The 18,912-nt window shown below is 42.9% G+C and overlaps 1 protein-coding gene across 6 annotated transcripts in view; it reads right to left on the bottom strand.

The window, feature by feature from the left end:
• jmjd1cb (jumonji domain containing 1Cb) overlaps window positions 1-18,912 on the bottom strand; it is a 138,409-nt gene that overhangs the window by 69,818 nt on the left and 49,679 nt on the right. For 5 of the 6 annotated variants that reach the window (XM_032502826.1, XM_032502828.1, XM_032502829.1 and 2 more), the window contains exon 2: window positions 7,427-7,619. In XM_032502826.1, the coding sequence (XP_032358717.1) occupies window positions 7,427-7,567 (141 nt within the window). In that variant the 5' untranslated portion in view covers window positions 7,568-7,619. Of the gene's footprint in view, window positions 1-7,426; window positions 7,623-18,912 lie in introns of all 6 variants that reach the window. The other variant, XM_032502827.1, reaches the window with a different exon arrangement.

Below are 18,912 nucleotides of genomic sequence, written 5' to 3'. Positions count from 1 at the left end.
CGCCATTTTCAGGACTGGTCCGAAAGTCCGCAAAGACCTCAGCCAAAAAAATTGCCCCACTTCCGACAGTAGGTGGCGCTATACCAGAAAAAACGCGTTTGGCCCTATAACTCCCAAACCGTACATCCGATATTAAAAAACCTTATACCCACGCGTTCCCTGGATCTAACTGAAACTCGTGATATAGGCCACGCCCACTTCCGCCTAGACTTTTATGCGTGAAAAATCACCATTTATCGAAAACAAACTTTTTCGAACTCCTCCTAGACCGTTCAATGGATCTGCACGAAACTTGCCACATAGCATCTCCAGACCGACTTTGACAAAAAGTTGCATAAAGATTTTTTTATAGGATAAAAATTGCGCGTATTACGCGCAAACAAATTTTTGTAGCTGGCTATGGAAACATTGTCTTTGCCATATCTCGGCCAAGATAAATGCTATCAAAGCAAAACTTTAGAATATTCCTTGAGGCTCTAAAACATGGGTCTCAAACTCGCGGCCCGGGGGCCAATTGCGGCCCGCGGGATGATATTTTGTGGCCCCCTACTTGACATCAAAGTTAAGTGTAAGTGCGGCCCGCGCATTCTGAAACTTTTTGTCATTGCGCATGTCACTTATGGGCTACCGTAGTAGTCTCCTGACAGCGGCGTAACCGTTGTCAAGCTAGCTAAGTACCCTTTGTGGCAAATGCCTGAGGTTTGACAATGTGATGTCTGTTGTTGTGAAATGCACCAACCATATCAGATCTAGGGGTTTAAAGCACCGGCAGTTCCGCGCCCTTTTTTGAGGAAATTGAGGGTTTTTTTGGAATACTTGATGCGGCCCAGCCAAACCCAGACTCTACTTCCAGCGGCCCCCAAGTAAGTTGAGTTTGAGACCCCTGCTCTAAAACTAATTTCAAGAACATTGGCCACTAGGGGGCGCTACAAATACAAAAAAAGTGTATTTCTCATTAACCGCTCATCCGAATTTTACAAAATTGATGGATAGCATCTAGGCCCACTCCTGAGGCGATCCTCACACTGGGGTAGGGATTGGTGCGCTCCCCGGGTCGCTGGGGACGACTGGCATGGGATGGTAAAGAATTTTCTAAATCCTATATTGGTGTATCGCTAGTAGCAACATTAGGAGTTGTATGAGAGCAGCATATAGGCTTGAACAAAGACAGAACGGGATGAATGAAAAGAGTCTGTGAGAGAGACACAGAAACATCAAAAACAGACAGAGACTAACAATGAAAACCAGGAATAAATTGAGAAAAAGAAGAGACAACAGTGTGTGTGTGTGTGTGTGTGTGTGTGTGTGTGTGTGTGTGTGTGTGTGTGTGTGTGTGTGTGTGTGTGTGTGTGTGTGTGTGTGTGGGTGGGTGTGGTAGGTCACAGGGGCTTAGTTATGTAACAATGTAATACCTACACAAGCAATCTGCCTGTCTGTGTGTGGTCTAAACCGTGTGTCTGACTGTGTCTGTTTCTGGGTGAACGTGTCACTAGTAATCCTGCAGAAGTATTCAAAGTCTGTGCCAGAAAGCAAGTCAGACTTCCTGGACATTTTACGTAAAAGGTCCCATGTATCTGCCACCATGCTCGTTTGAAAGCCATGATGTCTCTCTTTCTCTATCACGGGTGGGCCAAATTCTCTGGAAAGGCAAAGCAGAGAAAGGGGAAGTAACCTTGCCCCTTATGACCTCAGAGATTCCAGATCGGCCCATCTGAGCTTTCATTTTCTCAAAGGCAGAGCAGGATACCCAGGGCTCGGTTTACACCTAGCACCATTTCTAGCCACTGGGGGACCATAGGCAGGCTGGGGGAACTCACGTTAATGTGTAAATACCTCATAAAGTGACATTTTTATGCCATGGGACCTTTAAGAGTAGTGATGAAGGAGCAAGTTAAGAGCCTGAAATAAAGAAATGTTTTCAGATGCAGCTTCTGGCTGACTGAACTGAAAAGAATCAGAATCACAATCACAATCAGCTTAATTTGCCAGGTATGAGGACACATACGAGGAATTTTTCTTTGGAGCATCGTTGCTCACAATGTGCTTACTAGGGATGAGCGAGTACAGCATTATCTGTATCTGTTTACCACATGAATTATCTGTATCCGTATCCGTACTCGGACTGGGCGGGGCCTAACCCGGAAGTGGTCAGATTTAACCCGGAAGTGGGTCGGGTGGTCTTGAAATGGGCGGAGCTGACAGTTTAAAAAAAAAAAATCTCCGATGGCAGAGACGCAACGGGAGTTGCATTTAAACCAAGTAGCAACGGTCTGAAACCCACGTTCACCAGAAATCTACTGGTTACTATGTAAGGACTACAAAACCCCACGTTCACCAGAAATCTACTGGTTACTATGTAAGGACTACAAACCCACGTTCACCAGAAATCTACTGGTTACTATGTAAGGACTACAAACCCCACGTTCACCAGAAATCTACTGGTTACTATGTAAGGACTACAAACCGAAGTTAAAAACAAACCTGAAGCTGAAGAAACCCTAAACGTTAACGGAACAGATCCGCAGACCCGATTGACGACGGAGCGGGAGAGAGAGGAGAGAGAGAGAGAAGAGAGAGAGAGAGAGAGAGAGGAGAGAGAAGAGGAGAGAGGAGAGAGAGAGAGAGAGGAGAGAGGGAGGGAGCGCATTTCTCCATGTTCTGTGTGTGTGTGATTGATCTGAGCGGGTTTGTAGGCGGGGGGGGCGCTGTGGATTATCACAGAACGCTGCGCGGCCAGTTGCTTTATCCGTACCGGATACTCGTTTCAGCCAGGTACTCGGATCACCCCTAGTGCTTACACATACAAAACAACCCAAACAAAAATATACACACTAATATATACACAAAATATACATACTCTAAAACAGAAACAATATAGAGGCATGAGTGCAATGAAGAGTTCAATAAAATTGTTTAAATGTGGAGCATAGTGCAAGGATACTGGTATAAATAGTGTTATGTTATTATATTGCAATATGAACAGAATGAACAGTATGAACAGTTCTGAAATAGGAAATGAGAATGATGAATAAATAAAAATAATAAGTGAGATGTGAGAACGGGAATGATGAATAATACTAAAAAAGTGGAATAATAAGACTGTAGAGACAGGGATTACTGGGTTATTGACCGATACAAATGGGGCACTCGCTAACATGGGCTGTCAGTATTTCCTTAACACACCAATCTGCTCTCTTTGTAATCAAGTCAATTCCTCCATGGCCATGTTAAGGTAATGCTCAAATGAATTTGCTTCACCGTGAACGTATCCACTGGGGGCTCCTTGTACCCCTTTCACACCAAAGACCAGGGTCGGACCAGGGTTGTCTGACCAGGGACAAATTCAAACCAAGCCAGTCTAGATGGGTACATCCCTGGCCGTGACAATCCGGAGATCACCTGGGTCAACCCGGGAGCAACGCGTTACTATTACCTTAGGTGCCCGAAATGGGCGGGGCTTTACAAGTCCTATTCAGTGAACTGCTAACATCACACACTACCGTCCAGCTGTATACCACCAGAACTAATGTTTTGTAGCTACTTCAAACTGTCAATGCACAGTGGAGAGAGAAAGAGAGAGAGAAATGAAGCCTATTTGATTATTGTTTTGCAGCGATTACATTCGGATTTGTCCTCCTCATATTCCTTGCAGCAGCTGGAATAAGGAAGTAGGTTACTCTAGTATTGATTTTGACTGGGGAAAAACATGTCTCTTTGCTTGATTTCATTAAAGGTTAAAGTTGGGCTTTGCTGTTGTCTTCACGACTCATTTTAAAATAGACAGCGACAAAAAAAGAGAGATTTGCAGCAGGCACACCGAACTGCAGTCGTCACCAGTCGTGTGCCTGGTTGTGTGTGTGGAGAGAGAGCGAGATCGCGAGAGAGAGAGTTGTTGTTGTTGAAGCTGCCTGTGTAAACCCGGCGTCAAGTTCAGTGAGACTATATTCTGTGTTGTAGTTTAATCAAAGTGTGTGGTGGACTAGCATTTCTCACCAATCACGGGCCCCCAAAAAGGCTCATTCAGAGTCAGGAAAACCCCCTGTAATGGTAAATGTGTAACATTGGATTAGGATCACAGGTAAGTAAATTACATCTGTGGCCATATCAATTCTTAAAACTATTCACTCACTGATCCAACATCTCCATTCCCAGCAGCAGCAGAACTGAGGAATATTTCCCAGTGAGACATGCAACGTTTTGTTTTCCTGGGTCACAATGAATTGATTTTTTTCAATGTTTTGGTCGTCTCTTTCCAGTTCTTTGTTGCTTTTCCCCTGATGTTTTGTCATTTTTGTGGGGTTTCTTTTTTTTTGACATTTTTGTCCCTTTTTTAACGATCTTTCATAAAAAAAGGTTTTTTGAATGCTATAGAATTGAATAAAACATCCAAATTTAGATAAAGCAGTGGGGCTGATCATTTATTTTACTTGTGAAGAGCATTATCTTTCTGAAAATTGGGTTGAAAGACACTTTTCTAATTTTTTTTTTTCTTTTTTCAAAAGGGGCCAAATTTGACCAGAGGACAACACAAGGGTTAAATGAAAAGCACATTCAAGGAACAACAACAAAATTCAAGCACAGAGGAAATGATACTCTTCTCAGTGTTGGTGCTGGAACTCCGAACTCTTTGAGTCTCATTGTTATTCATTAAAATTAAAATCATTTTCAGTGCATCTTGAGGCTTACGGCTTCATTTCCCACTTGTATGTGTGTGTGTGTGCGTTTGTGGGTCTGTACTCAAATTTTTTTTGATGTTGTTGCTATGACAACAGCAGCGGAGGGGCAGACATGAGTGGAAAATAAACAGGAGGAGGAGGAGTCAGACAGAGAAAAACAACCAGGAAAAAAAACAGTGTGTGTGGAAGTCTTTGAACTCGTATCCCCCCATGCGTGTGCCAGATGGTGCTGTGCACACTGCTATTACATAATCAAAACAGTGAATCACATTTCCATGCAGCCACTGCCGGGCATACACACAGGAAGAAAAAAAAACATGCACACAGTCTTAAACTAAATGCCATCAATGTCGAACATTTATGAACGGATTTAGACACAAATAACATTTAGCTACAAATATGAGTTGACTGCCACAGACAAACACACATTCACACTGCTTTCAGCATGAGCATGTGTGCCCGGACCACTGTCGTCTGAAGTGTGTGTGGTGTGATGCAATGTGTGCGTGAGAAGTGTGAATACAGATGCACAAAACACCACAGGAACAACACTGGCACCACACCAAAGCAGTGTGGGATGTGTGTGTGGTAACAGAGACACAGAGCAGTCACAGCATCAGAACGCAAGCAACACACACACACAAAAACAATCAGAACGCACGAACGCACGCACGCACGCACAAAGCACGACGCACCCACGCACGACCAGCACGCAGCACGCACGCACGCACGCACGCCAAAGCACGCACCACACACACACACCACAAAACACACACAACCACAACAAACCCCCACACCACCCCACAACACACCCACACACACACACAACACACACACACACACATTCCTATTAAAACACTATCAGGACAAACATTTAACTGTGGTTTCACGTGCTCTACTCAGTCCCATATTAATTTCTCCTTTCTTATCATTTCCATAAATAGTCAAAGTATTTTGCACACTGTCTCATATTTATAATCATTATTATCAAAACGGGCACAGCTTGCCTTAAATTTGGTCACGTGTTTTAAAAATTAAAATGCCATTTTTGTTGTTGCTGGATTGCTTACAATACAAAAGCACAAATGCCGGGCTTCGCAGGGTTTCATGCCCATGACGGAATTACCTTCATAATTTTCATCTTTTACTTCGAAAAACGTCCCCCACTTTGAAACACACGTTAAATGCTCGCCTAGCGCTAGCATGGCCCCCTCGTACTCTGCTTCTGACTGGCTAGTAGTCCTCACCTAGCTACTGAGCATGTGCGACTCCCACCAAAGATGGACCAGAAGTGAGATGCCTCACTCTGTAGCTAAAACGGGGAGCTCAACACACAGGGTGAAAAGAGGATCCACAGCAATGTGCAGTACAACAAAAATATGGTGTTTTTTTCTTTTTCTAAATCCAATTATGAACCAGAAATTGAGCATAATATGAGCACAATAAAATTAGTAGAGCTGGATCAGAAATTTTGGTTTGATAGGTAGGTATTTGACTTTTGATTTGGGGATTTGAATATTCGTGCATGCAGGTGGAAGTACACAGTGGTGTTTTGTCTCAGTCAGGTACAGAGAATAGCTGAGTTACAACAGCCTAACGTTTATAGAGGTCTGTGTGGTTATACTTTTGGCCCCTGGGGGCACTGTCGGGGGCATTTGTAAAGGATAATTATACCTTTCATCCACTAAGTTTTAGGGAAGCCCAACGGCTGACTTTCAAAAAAAGTTGATAGTCACTTGTCGGGAAGTCCGGGCTTTGGGTTTTATTTGGCCGCAGAAAAAAAGGCTGAATAATTCTGGAGAAAAGAACCTGATCCCCCTGCAGGGACAACATGAAAACCAATTTTCCAAAAAGACCCAAAGAGGAAGATGAGGTGGCCTTAAAAGCTCAACAGAAAACAGTCCAACAAGAACAGCTGGGGCGCATCAGTAACCAGTCGCCCATTACAGCGAGGGCCCACGGGAAAAGAATGGAACAACTTAAAGAGAATAGGGTGGGTAGGGTTTCAAATGTTTGAATCTAAAACCCCATTCCCGTGACTTTGAATGGTGACGAACAATCTGGTCATGTTCCATTTTTTTTTTTGGCTATTACCCCCCCCAACCGGCCCGCGAACCGCCTCCCAAGAGCCGGGTTCTAAACGACGTTTTTCCCTCAAAGGGGTTTTCCTCGCCATATTGATCGCATTTTTTCCTCTTGTGGAAATTTTACCGAATTGTTGGGACTTTAAATTATAGGTGGGGTCTAGACCTACTCATCTGAAAAAGGTTTCTCGAGATAAATGTTGGATTTTTATATATAATAAATTGAATCGACCAAATTATACATTCGCCCCCAATTGTTTTATTGATTTTTTTTAATCCCTACACGGAGATTTCCCCCCTCTACGTGTTTAAAAAATTAGGGCAGCCAACCCCAAACATTTTTTTTTTTATTTTTGTAATCCCGGGATATACAGTAAAAAAACTTTACATACTGTAAAACCCTTTTTTTTTTCGTTTTTTTTTTAGAAAATGCCCTTTTTTGAAGTGACCCCCAATTTATTACATCTTGGTAGAAGTTTATTGGTCTGGGGCTATGAGATACCCCCCCTTGTGTATGAATGACGGGGTTTTTTCGTACTGATACTTTAAAAGGGGAATTGGTCCAGCCCTACGATAATGATCCGGGGGTTTTATTTGAGAAGAAGTGCGGGCATATGGCCCCACGTTTTTTTTTTGTGTCCAGCCTTTATAGAAACAAAGGTTTACCCGGGAGGGCCCCTTCGTGTTTGGCCTTGGTTCCTTGCAGCACGCCTCCTGCTCCTCCACCTGCTCCCGCTCCTCCGGCTCCCTCCTTCCTCTTGGCCCAGACCAGCTGGTGCTCCAGCAGAAACAGCTGGAAATCCTCATAGACCTTCACCCACTCTCTGTTCTCCCACTCCTGGTCGTCAAACTCCACGTAAGCCTACAAACCACACAGAGAGACGACTTTCAACAACAACATCACAAAGCCAACCAATTATGAGGGCAGTTTGGTGTTGCATTTAAACGTGCTCTAAGAGATGTCACGCAAACAGCAAACATGCTAGCTAGCTGCCTGTCCCCAGAACACACTGTAAAAACATTCCTCCTCACTATCTGCTAGCTGCCTGTCTCCTGAACACACTGAAAAAACATCTCCTCACTATCTGCTAGTTGCCTGTCCCCTGAACACACTGTAAAAACATCTCCCCACTATCTGCTAGCTGCCTGTCCCCAGAACACACTGTAAAAACATCTAACTATCTGCTAGCTGCCTGTCCCCTGAACACACTGTAAAAACATCTAACTATCTGCTAGCTGCCTGTCCCCTGAACACACTGTAAAAACATCTCCTCACTATCTGCTAGCTGCCTGTCTCCTGAACACACTGAAAAAACATCTCCTCACTATCTGCTAGCTGCCTGTCCCCAGAACACATGTAAAAACATCTCCTCACTATCTGCTAGCTGCCTGTCCCTGAACACACTGAAAAAACATCTCACTATCTGCTAGTTGCCTGTCCCTGAACACACTGTAAAACATCCCCCACTATCTGCTAGCTGCCTGTCCCCAGAACACACTGTAAAAACATCCTACTATCTGCTAGCTGCCTGTCCCCTGAACACACTGAAAAAAAACATCTCACTATCTGCTAGCTGCCTGTACCCTGAACACACTGTAAAAACATCTCCTCACTATCTGCTAGCTGCCTGTCCCTGAACACACTGTAAAAAACATTCCTCACTATCTGCTAGCTGCTGTCCCCTGAACACACTGCAAAAACATCTCTCCCTATCGGCTAGCTGCCTGTCCCAGAACACACTGTAAAAACATCTCCTCACTATCTGCTAGCTGCCTGTCCCCAGAACACACTGTAAAAACATATCCTCACTATCTGCTAGCTGCCTGTCCCCTAAACAGACTGTAAAACATCTCCTCACTATCTGCTAGCTGCCTGTCCCCAGAACACACTGTAAAAACATCTCCTCACTATCTGCTAGCTGCCTGTCCCCAGAACACACTGTAAAAACATCTCCTCACTATCTGCTAGCTACCTGTCCCCTGAAGACACTGTAAACACATCTCCTCACTATCTGCAAGCTGCCTGTCCCCTGAACACACTGTAAAAACATCTCCTCACTATCTGCTAGCTGCCTGTCCCCTGAAGAAACTGTAAAAAACATCTCACTATCTGCTAGCTGCCTGTCCCCAGAACACACTGTAAAAACATCTAACTATCTGCTAGCTGCCTGTCCCCTGAACACACTGTAAAAACATCTCCTCACTATCTGCTAGCTGCCTGTCCCCTGAACACACTGTAAAAACATCTCCTCACTATCTGCTAGCTGCCTGTCCCCTGAACACACTGAAAAAACACTCTCACTATCTGCTAGCTGCCTGTCCCCTGAACACACTGTAAAAAATCTAACTATCTGCTAGCTGCCTGTCCCCTGAACACACTGTAAAAACATCTCTTCACTATCGGCCAGCTGCCTGTCCCCAGAACACACTTTAAAAAATATCTACTCACTATCTGCTAGCTGCCTGTCCCCAGAACACACTGTAAAAAACATCTCCTCACTATCTGCTAGCTGCCTGTCCCCAGAACACACTGTAAAAACATCTAACTATCTGCTAGCTGCCTGTCCCCTGAACAGACTGTAAAAAACATCTCCTCACTATCTGTTAGCTCCCTGTCCCCAGAACACACTGTCAAAAAAAGAAGTATTGTCACCCAACATCGCTTAGAGCACCTTTAAAACCTGGGTTCAACCCTCCTAGCGGGACGTAGTTTTAGACTGATAAGACAGTTGCATTTTTACATTAGAATTTTTCTATGTGCAGGTTGGAGAAGGAGAAGAAATCAGAGAAATAACTGTATATCTTGTATATCAGAAAATGAAAGTCTTCAGAAGTATTCACATTAACACGTGTATAAAACCCCACAGAACTAGTGGGTACTTTCAACACACACAACACATTTGTGATTGCATATAAACTAAAAAAAAAAAATAAGTTTGGGATGTGTGAAGAAAGCACCAGCAGCTGTTTGATAATAGTCGATAAATATTGAATGCAGTAAACGTAGCACAACATATTCATTTTTTAACCAAAATGTAGTCGTGTATTATTATTAACTATAGAAATATTAGCCAGGCTGTTGCAGGTTTCCTTTTGTGTGTGAATGAAAAAGGTTGTGTGTGTGTGTGTCTGTGTGTGTGTGCGCATCTTCTTTCCCTCATCTCCTCATGTTATCGTCACTCCCTCCCTGTTCGCTCATTCTATATAACCCACCCCTCCCCCACTCACCCAGGGACAGGATGAGGGAGCAACGAGTGCATCTCACTTCAGTCTGCCTCCCTGCCTCCCACCCTTCCACCCCTCACCCACAATGCACTACTGCAGTCACCAGAGTGATCACTCCCTGCCAGCTACCTCAGTCTGTCCTCCTTTGTTTCGTGCCTATATGTTTATTATCCCTCATGTCACCACCCATCTTGGTCAACACTTCCATCTCCATTCATTACTGTCATTTCTGTCCATTTTAATTTAGGGGTGTGAATAACACGTTTTACCCCAATCCAAAATTATATTGATTCTTACGACAACGACAGAGATCCTGATATCACAAAGTCTGCCACAATACCATTTCTATACATAAGCCCATTTAACACATTTGGGTATATATTTACAACTTTAAAAAAATGGAATTTGATTACTTCCTTGCTAAGCGCTTTCATACATTTAAGTTACAAAAAAACATATATATGAAGTGGAAATTTCAAAATAAAGGCGCATCTTAAAGATGACGATATGTATTGTGTATATGTATACATTGACTTTGTGTGGATAATATGGGATCGTTGGGGATTGAACCGTGATCGATGTGTCGTTACACCCCTCTTTCATTGTCTGCATGCCCTTATCTGATCTGATCCATCACTCTCACGTGCTCTGCCATCCTTTCATCTCTAACGCATTCCAGACAACATCGGTTGACCTCTATCGGTCGCCGCCTCCGTCTCTGTTTCAGTTCAGCCGAGTGTCATTAACACTTGTCATATCTTCACTTTTTATTTTAAAGATTAATTTTCAGGCCTTTCTTAAGATAGGACAGCTGAAGGGGGGGGGGGCGGAGTCGAAGGTGAGCTACCCAGGCTCCCCACTTCACTTTGATCACACAGCGTAATGTCATTTAGGGGTTACAACTAGCAATTGTTTTCATTTATGACTCATCAACAGTAATTGTTGATAATTTCTTTCTCATTAGTTAATTTATTTTTCTGTCCATACTCCGTCAATTAGAAATCCCCATCACAACGTCCCCACAGCCTGGGGGGACGTCTTTGGACAGTTGGTGGGAGAAAACAAGCCAAAAGAATCTTAATTATATAAAACAGAAAGAAAAATAAAGTTGTTTATTCATTTGCTTTTTTATCAAGTTAACTGATTAATAAACTCATTGCTTTAACACCGATGTCATTACAATGATCTAAGACTAAATCTAAATCTAAGACAATATCCAGTCTCATATCGCGATATCGATACAACATCGATATATTGCCCAGCCCTAGTTACGAGTAAACAAAATCCCGCTTAAAAGGCTTAAAAACAAAATTAAATGTGGGAGAAATGCTATTTACGCTGCTGATTATGAGTCCCTCTAAGTTACAGAAAACCACTGAATTGTGTGGTGTGTGTGTGTGTGTGTGTGTGTGTGTGTGTGTGTGTGTGTGTGTGTGTGTGTGTGTGTGTGTGTGTGTGTGTGTGTTTTGTCCCAACTAGCATTGCTCCCACTACTAACAGCATACACACAAACAGAGGCACTCTTGCATATGCACATTTTCGTCTCATGCCCCGCCTGTATTTCAGCGCAGGCCGTTAAAACTGAAACACTAACTGCTGCCCGTTGGCCCGGGGCCCAATAACAGGCCGTGTGGGGGACACAGACGTATAGTGCTCAGCTGAGTCGGCCAGCGCTGACTAAAAATAAATAAAACAACAAATATAGAAGTAGCCGGCTAGAAGTCTAGCCATCCCCTGACACCCCCACTGTGAAACACGTGTGAGACAAAAATGAAGTTGTGTTCTATTTCTAAACAATCTGCATTGACAGTCACTATCATGGTTAGTGCAAAGAGTGTGTCACAAAAAAATGGGATGGTAAAATCTGTTGTTTTTTTTGTGTGTCTGGTGCATTTTTTAATCTCTTAGCCACAATGGCAGGTGGATTATTGGATTATTATGGCAGCAAGAAGTTAACGGATTGGTGCTTATAGCTAAAAATTACATGTGAAAAACCATGGAAAAAAAAAAAAATGAGTTCCTGGTTTTCGTGTTTACAGTTAAGGAGAAACAACGGGACCAGTAGAAAATGAAATGTTCACGATCATCCCTGATGATGAGACTTGTGGTGATATAATAAAATGGTTTTATTTTATAGATAAACCTTTCGTAAATATAGACATATTCATAGATCTCACTATGATTCTTTAACTGAGTTTTTGGAGCACTTTCTGTAAAAAAAATAAAAAATAAATTAAAAATACTTAAGCTATCTGCTGCGGCTGAAAAAGTTCACAGAGCGACCCCTTTCCCATTGAAACACTGTTTTCACACTCTCATTTGATACGTTGTTATTAAAAAAAAAACATCCACTTTAGGGCTAGTACATATGTTAGAAGGTAACACCATGGTGATAAATAATCCCATACTGAATACCCAAATCGGTGTTATTTTGTACAAGAGTGATCAAAATACAATCCCAAATAATACTGCATCCACAAATCATCTCTTAATTCTTAAATATCTTTTAATATAGCTGATTTATCAGTTTCACCGTGATTCAGGTTACTCTGACCCATTCAATTCAATGAAAACCGCCTTCATTAACCCTCGGGTTTTCTTCCCCGGCAACCTGCAACTTTATTTATATAATTTATTCCTATTTTTTTGTCACTTTTTTAATTACGTTTTAGTAAAACAAAAAAGTAGCCATTTTTTGTCGCTTTTCCCCATATTTTTGATGTTTCTTTTGTCACTTTTCTGATTTTTTTTTGCTCACTTTTCAGCATTTAAAAAAAAAAAATGTTTTTGTTGATTTTTTTCCTGCGTTTTTGTAGTTTGTTTCCAACATTTGTCACTTTTTTCAAACGTTCTGTTGTCATAGTAGTCAACTTTGACCCGGGGACAAAAGGAGGGGTAAGATTCAAATATGAATTGTGTGTGTCAGGCACAAAAAGATACATGATGACTGGAAGAGTGAGACATTCCTGTCAAACCTGTTGCGTCAATCAGTTTATGGTGTGTGTGTGTGTGTGTGTGTGTGTGTGTGTGTGTGTGTGTGTGTTGTGGTGTGTGTGTGTACTGTAGTAGCAGCAGCTGTGTGACAAGTCTTGATTCTTTAGAGCTATCAATGCACAGACCTCAGGCTGAGTTATGTGCTGTGTTTCTCTGATCGTTAAACACAAACAACACACCACACACATGGTTTAAAACACATACATCTGTGCTTGTGTGTTACCATATCTTTGTCTCTACCGCCTGCTCTGGCGACTGTACAGATCATCATTTATTCACGTGAAATATAGATTACGACCACATGCTGTACAGTACTGTACACATGGTTGATTAGGAATGCAATGAGAAGTGAAGATCAGTATAGATTCTGTCCCACTGTCGATCCAGCGTGCGATCCATCTGGATTACTATCGGCAACTGTAGTCGGTCTACACGCACACACGCACACAGAGTACGCTGAGCATACAGTCGGAAAAAACATACACATGAAAAGAATGAGAAAACTCTGTTGCTATAGTAACGGGAGGCAGCAGTGAGTATTGGACACACACACACACACACATACATATAGAAGGAGTAGGCTTCTATCAGCCACAGCGAGGAGCAGAAATGAGAGCTAGAGAGAACAAAGGAGCGCCGGTGCCGTACATGAAACACTGTACGCCATCTGATACCAGCAGTATCAGCTCTCACTATCACTCCAGGTGGTGTGTCACTCCGTTCGTAGGGCCCGCGCATGGCACCAATAGAAGACACTGGTCTACAGACAAGACTGAAGCCGACTACAGACTCAGGTCCTCCGACACAAGCCTGTTCCCTACTGTGTGATCTGTGTGAGGCTGAATGATTCAGGAGCCCACTGCCAGGCAAGGCCCCCAGAGAGGCCTGTTAATTTGGGGCCCAGAATGTCATCTCATTGTGATCAAGTATTCAACGGTGTCAGCAGCATCAAATAACATGAATCGCTACTGTTAAGGAGGGTTTCTATTAAAAAGATAGAGCTGCAAAGGTTAAATCGACTATTAAGTATTGCCAGCTATTTTTTGGGGGGAGTACTCAGTCCGTAGGGAACCGGAGGGTGCCAGGTTCAAGTCCCCGTTTGGACCAAAGTACAGAGTGTGGACTGGTAGCTGGAGAGATGCCAGTTCACCTCCTGGGCACTGCCAATGTGCTCTTGAGCAAGGCACCAAACCCCCCCTCAATCTCTCAGGCCGCTGGTCCAGCACTGGCAGCCCCCCCCCCACTCTGACATCTCCCCATTAGTGCATGTATAGGACCTGAGCATGTGTGGATTTCAGGCTTGTGTGTAGGCGTACATTGACATTGACTTGTGTGTAAATTGTAATCTCCCCATTGAGGATCACTAAAGAGTATAAATTATTATTACAATTATTTTGATAATTGATTACGGTAGTCAGTTTTAATCATTTATTTTTTATTTAAAAAAAAGGAAAAACTGATACCAGCTTCTTACATGTGAATGTTGTCTAGTTTCTTCTCTCCCCAGTAAACTGAATATCTTTGAGCGTTTGAGGACGGCATTTAGGGCTTTGGGAAACAATGATTGACATCTTTCACAATTTTCTGCCATTTTATCTATACACAAAACAACTAATTGATTAATAGAGAAAATAATCCACTGAATTGTTTGAATTATTGACAATAAAAATAAAAGCTGCAGCCCTCAGATTTGAAAAATAAAGATGACATACAAGTAATAAACTAAAACTAGAAAATTTTAACAGTGTACCTCCTACTTGGTGCACATCCAAATAGCAATAAAACTTAATAAAAAATAATAAAAGTGTCTTAACCGTTCAGAGATATAATATTTTAAAACCTAAACCAACCACACTCACACTTCTTCTCCTTCTTTCCTCTCCTCCTCCTCTCCAAGTCTGTCTTCTATGAAACAGCTGTTTGTGTTGAGGCCTGAAGTCAGTTAGGAGTCAGTCAGTTGGTCAGTTAGTCCGTGTATATGTGTGTGTGTGTGTGTGTGTATGTGTGTGTGTGCGCGCACACATTTCACACACACACCACACACACACCACACACACACACACACACACACACACACACACACACAGGGACACACTATGCTTGTTACACACACAGGGACGCACACTATGCTTGTTGCACACGCAGGGACACACACACTATGCTTGTTACGGACACAGGGACACACACACTGTGCTTGTTACGCACACAGGGCCACACACTATGCTTGTTACACACACAGGGACACACACACTATGCTTGTTACGCACACAGGGACACACACTATGCATGTTAGCACTGTTTTGTTGTTGATGCTATTGCAGCACATCGGCACACTGAATAAAAAATGTAACCAAAAGGGAAGAGCACACTTCAATGCATAATAATAATGCCCACGAGTACGTTGTCAATGTCCAAAGCCACTACTCAACTGTGAAATGCTATGATGACTTTGTTTCCAGCCATTCACTTAAAATGGGGCTGAGAGTCAGCTGACTGCCTCTTTCAGTTTGGGACATCTAAAGACCTTGAGTGGAGCCAAGAACAGCTGATCCAAGGCCAGAGACAGAGAGGAATGAGTAGACGAGAAGTGCCCAGTCAATGAGTACACAATGTGTGTCTGGTGTGTGTTTGTATTCTAGCGTAGTGATGTCTATGACCGTTTTTGCATGTTCATGTACACTATATAACCGCGTACATGAGTGAATGTGTGGTTTGCAGTGCAGCGGCGTATAATCTGCCCATCACTAACAGCTTTGTGGCTGGCTCCACTGGAGGCTGCTGGCAGCCAATAAGCACAAGGCATGAAAGCAAACAACCAATGGAGATAGAGCAACGCAATCTGCCTTTTAAATAGAGCGCTGGAGAAAGCTGGAAAAAACACATGCCTATACATCAGTACATCTGTGTACTGAGCTTTCTTTACATCGGGAATTGCAGGATAAATTTGCAAGTGAAAAAAAGTGTGTTGAACTTCTTTCTCTTCTTTATTTTTATTTTTTAATTTTTATTGAGAGTGACCTAGATGTCAATGTTAAATGAATCAGGTCACAAGCCTCACTTTCATTCTGCAGCAATGAAGTTGTGTTTTGAGCCCAAAAAGCCCCTTTAATAAGCTTTTTTCAGACAGCTACACAACCCTACTCCTTTTCTCTGTCACACTCTCTCTATCAGTCTGTCTGTCTGTCCATCAACCCCAGTTTCGCCCTGTTAGTCCCACGCACACACACACAAACACACAGCTCTATCTTGTTCCCCAAAAGCTCTAATCTGATTTATTGAGCTTGACTGCACAGAAAACATGTAGACTAGCCAGGGTAAAAAGACTCCTTTATCCCCTCTACCTCTCTAGACCTTCACAAGGGAACTTAAGTCAAGATCTCACCCGCTGCTGCTTTGACTTGTCTTTTTAAGTCTACCCAAAACTTTCTGAAAGTGCAATACTAAATCACTGGAGTGTCCTTTTAGCCGGCACAACCCTTCTGTAGGATTTTTCTCCTGCATGTACTGGAACAGCAAGTGTGACTTTGACAATGCAAGGGTGCCTGAGCGGCAAAGAGATCTACTCCAATACAACAAGCATAGAGCCATCGGAGTGTTTTTATACGGAAACAAGGAGTGCGTTTGTGAGAGAAACTGACACAAGTGCAGCGATAACGCCAGCAGCTGGGCCTGAAGAAGACAAGTCACTCTTGTTCTCATGTGAATAGCCAAAAGCCCGGACCTGCATATCCTGAAAGGAGCAAATGAATCAGAGAAAAGGAGAGTGGACGATAAGGAGGATGACTGAAGACAACCAAACAATAAACTACTTATGTAACAAAAGATAAAGAAGGAGGAAGCTGAACTCAAGAAGATTGTCATTTGATCTCACCTTTATAAGAAAAAAGGAGAAAAGGTTGAAAAAATTATAAATGGATGAAAGAAAGAACAATGAAAACAGAGGATAGACGTGATTCTGGGTGAGGAAACAGCAAAGAGAAGAGAAAGATGAAATGATTAGGAGGAAGCATCCCCAGTGAAAAATTGACAAAGAATGAAGGGGAAGGATGAAACTGAACTGAAGGAATGAATTTCCATTCAAAGGGAAGAGATGGGAGGAGTGGGATATCAAAAACAAAGAGGAATGAAGATGAGAGCATCATCAAGAAATTGTCAAATACAACTAAGGGCAAAAAGGGATGAGAGCAGAAAAAAGGAGGATGGAGAAGATGAACACCAGAAGAAGCTAAGGGACTAGCCTAGCACAATGGCAACCAGGTTGACATCGCCGTAACCAAGGCTCACTTTCCCTGACAACGGACCAAATGCTTCTGCTGCTTTCTACTGCTACAGAATATCAATCAGCAGAGGAGAGAGAGAGAGAGAGAGAGAGAGAGAGAGAGAGAGAGAGAGAGGAGAGAGAGACACACACACTCAGACTGATAGAGATGGACCCCCAGAGGTACATAAATATATGAAGCAGCTTTCTGAGTCAAACAATTAGACAGAGACAGAGACAGAGAAAGAAAGAGAGAGAGAGAGAGAGAGAGAGAGAGAGAGAGAGAGAGAGAGAGAAATCTCATCATGCAAAAAGAAATTCAAGTAGGGCCGCTGTGGGCAAAGACACGTTTGATGTTCCCTCCTTATACAAAACACAGGGACTTGGAGAGATACTGTGTAAGTGAGTGTGTGTGCGTGTGTGTGTGTGTGTGTGTGTGTGTGTGTGTGTGTGTGTGTGTGTGTGTGTGTGTGGTTTCATTACCACAGAAATTGCTACAAGGGAGGATGGCAGGCAATTGCTCAATGAGAAGAAATGCAGATGAATGAGGACAAAGGGAGATGGAGAGGTAGAGAGAAAGAGGGATGAGGAAGGGACGGAGGAGGGATGGCAATCTCGGCTGGAAGGATAGTCATGCATGATGAGATTGAAGGTGAATGGACCATGCTGTGGATGTCCCAGTGCAACTGCTCCTGCATCCGAGCCACACCACCTGCCTTGTGTTACATTTTTCAGCCATTCTGCTCCTACACCAACATTCCACTATTAGTGGGAATATGACAATATTCCAAATTGGAAACGGGTCATGCAAACAGCATAGTACGTTTGGACATTCCAAATAAGGCATTTTTCCGAATTTAGCGTAATGATTAAGACGTGGTTCATGACGGTATTACTTAGGTTTTAGAGGCATTCTTTGGACATGAATACAGCGTTTTCGGAATGTAAGCGTCTCAGTCGGGGGTTTTACCACAGTTCACTCCCAGCATACGGCCTCTTGCCCATTAAGCTCTTTTTGTTGTTGTACAGAAACCAACTAGCCAACAGTTTGTAAGGTAAGCTAGTTATGATGCATGCGTTAGAGATGCATGCCCAAAATAAAAGAAGGAGAAACATTTTTAAAGCCTTAGATATTGACAGGTTTTGGTATATGGTACATCACAATGCCGACCTTTTCTTATTTATTTTTTGGGGCATTTTAGGCCTTTATTGATTGGACAGCTAAAGACATGAAAAGGGAGGAGAGGGGGGGGGAGGACATGCAGCAAAGGGCCGCAGTAAACCTCTACATATGGGCGCCCACTCTACCAGGTGAGCTATCTGGGCGCCCAATACCGACCTTTTCAAGAAGGTGGTTGAAAGAGGGAGGCTGTGTTCGTGTGTTTGAGCAAGTCTGTCACCGGTGGAAAAATTGGGGGGAAAAATCCTATTTTGCACGGCTACAAATAAACGGTAATATTAGTGGAATATTCACATTCATTAGCCATGTTAACAGCTTAGTCGGAATATTGTCTTTTTCGGAATAAGGGCAACAAGCGGAATATTATGTGCATGTTCAGTAAGCCGTGTTAAGAATGCCTACGTCAACTGTACGACAGGCTGGCAAAAACGCAGGTCTTTGCGTTCATTTTGAATTGGGGTAGTGCGTTTGGGCAGCGAGGGGGGGGGGGGGGTT

Source organism: Etheostoma spectabile, chromosome 21, assembly GCF_008692095.1.
Source record: "Etheostoma spectabile isolate EspeVRDwgs_2016 chromosome 21, UIUC_Espe_1.0, whole genome shotgun sequence".
NCBI classification, from domain to species: domain Eukaryota; kingdom Metazoa; phylum Chordata; class Actinopteri; order Perciformes; family Percidae; genus Etheostoma; species Etheostoma spectabile.
The sequence above is the reverse complement of the archived record's forward strand: the minus strand, read 5'-3'. Positions and strand labels throughout refer to the sequence as shown.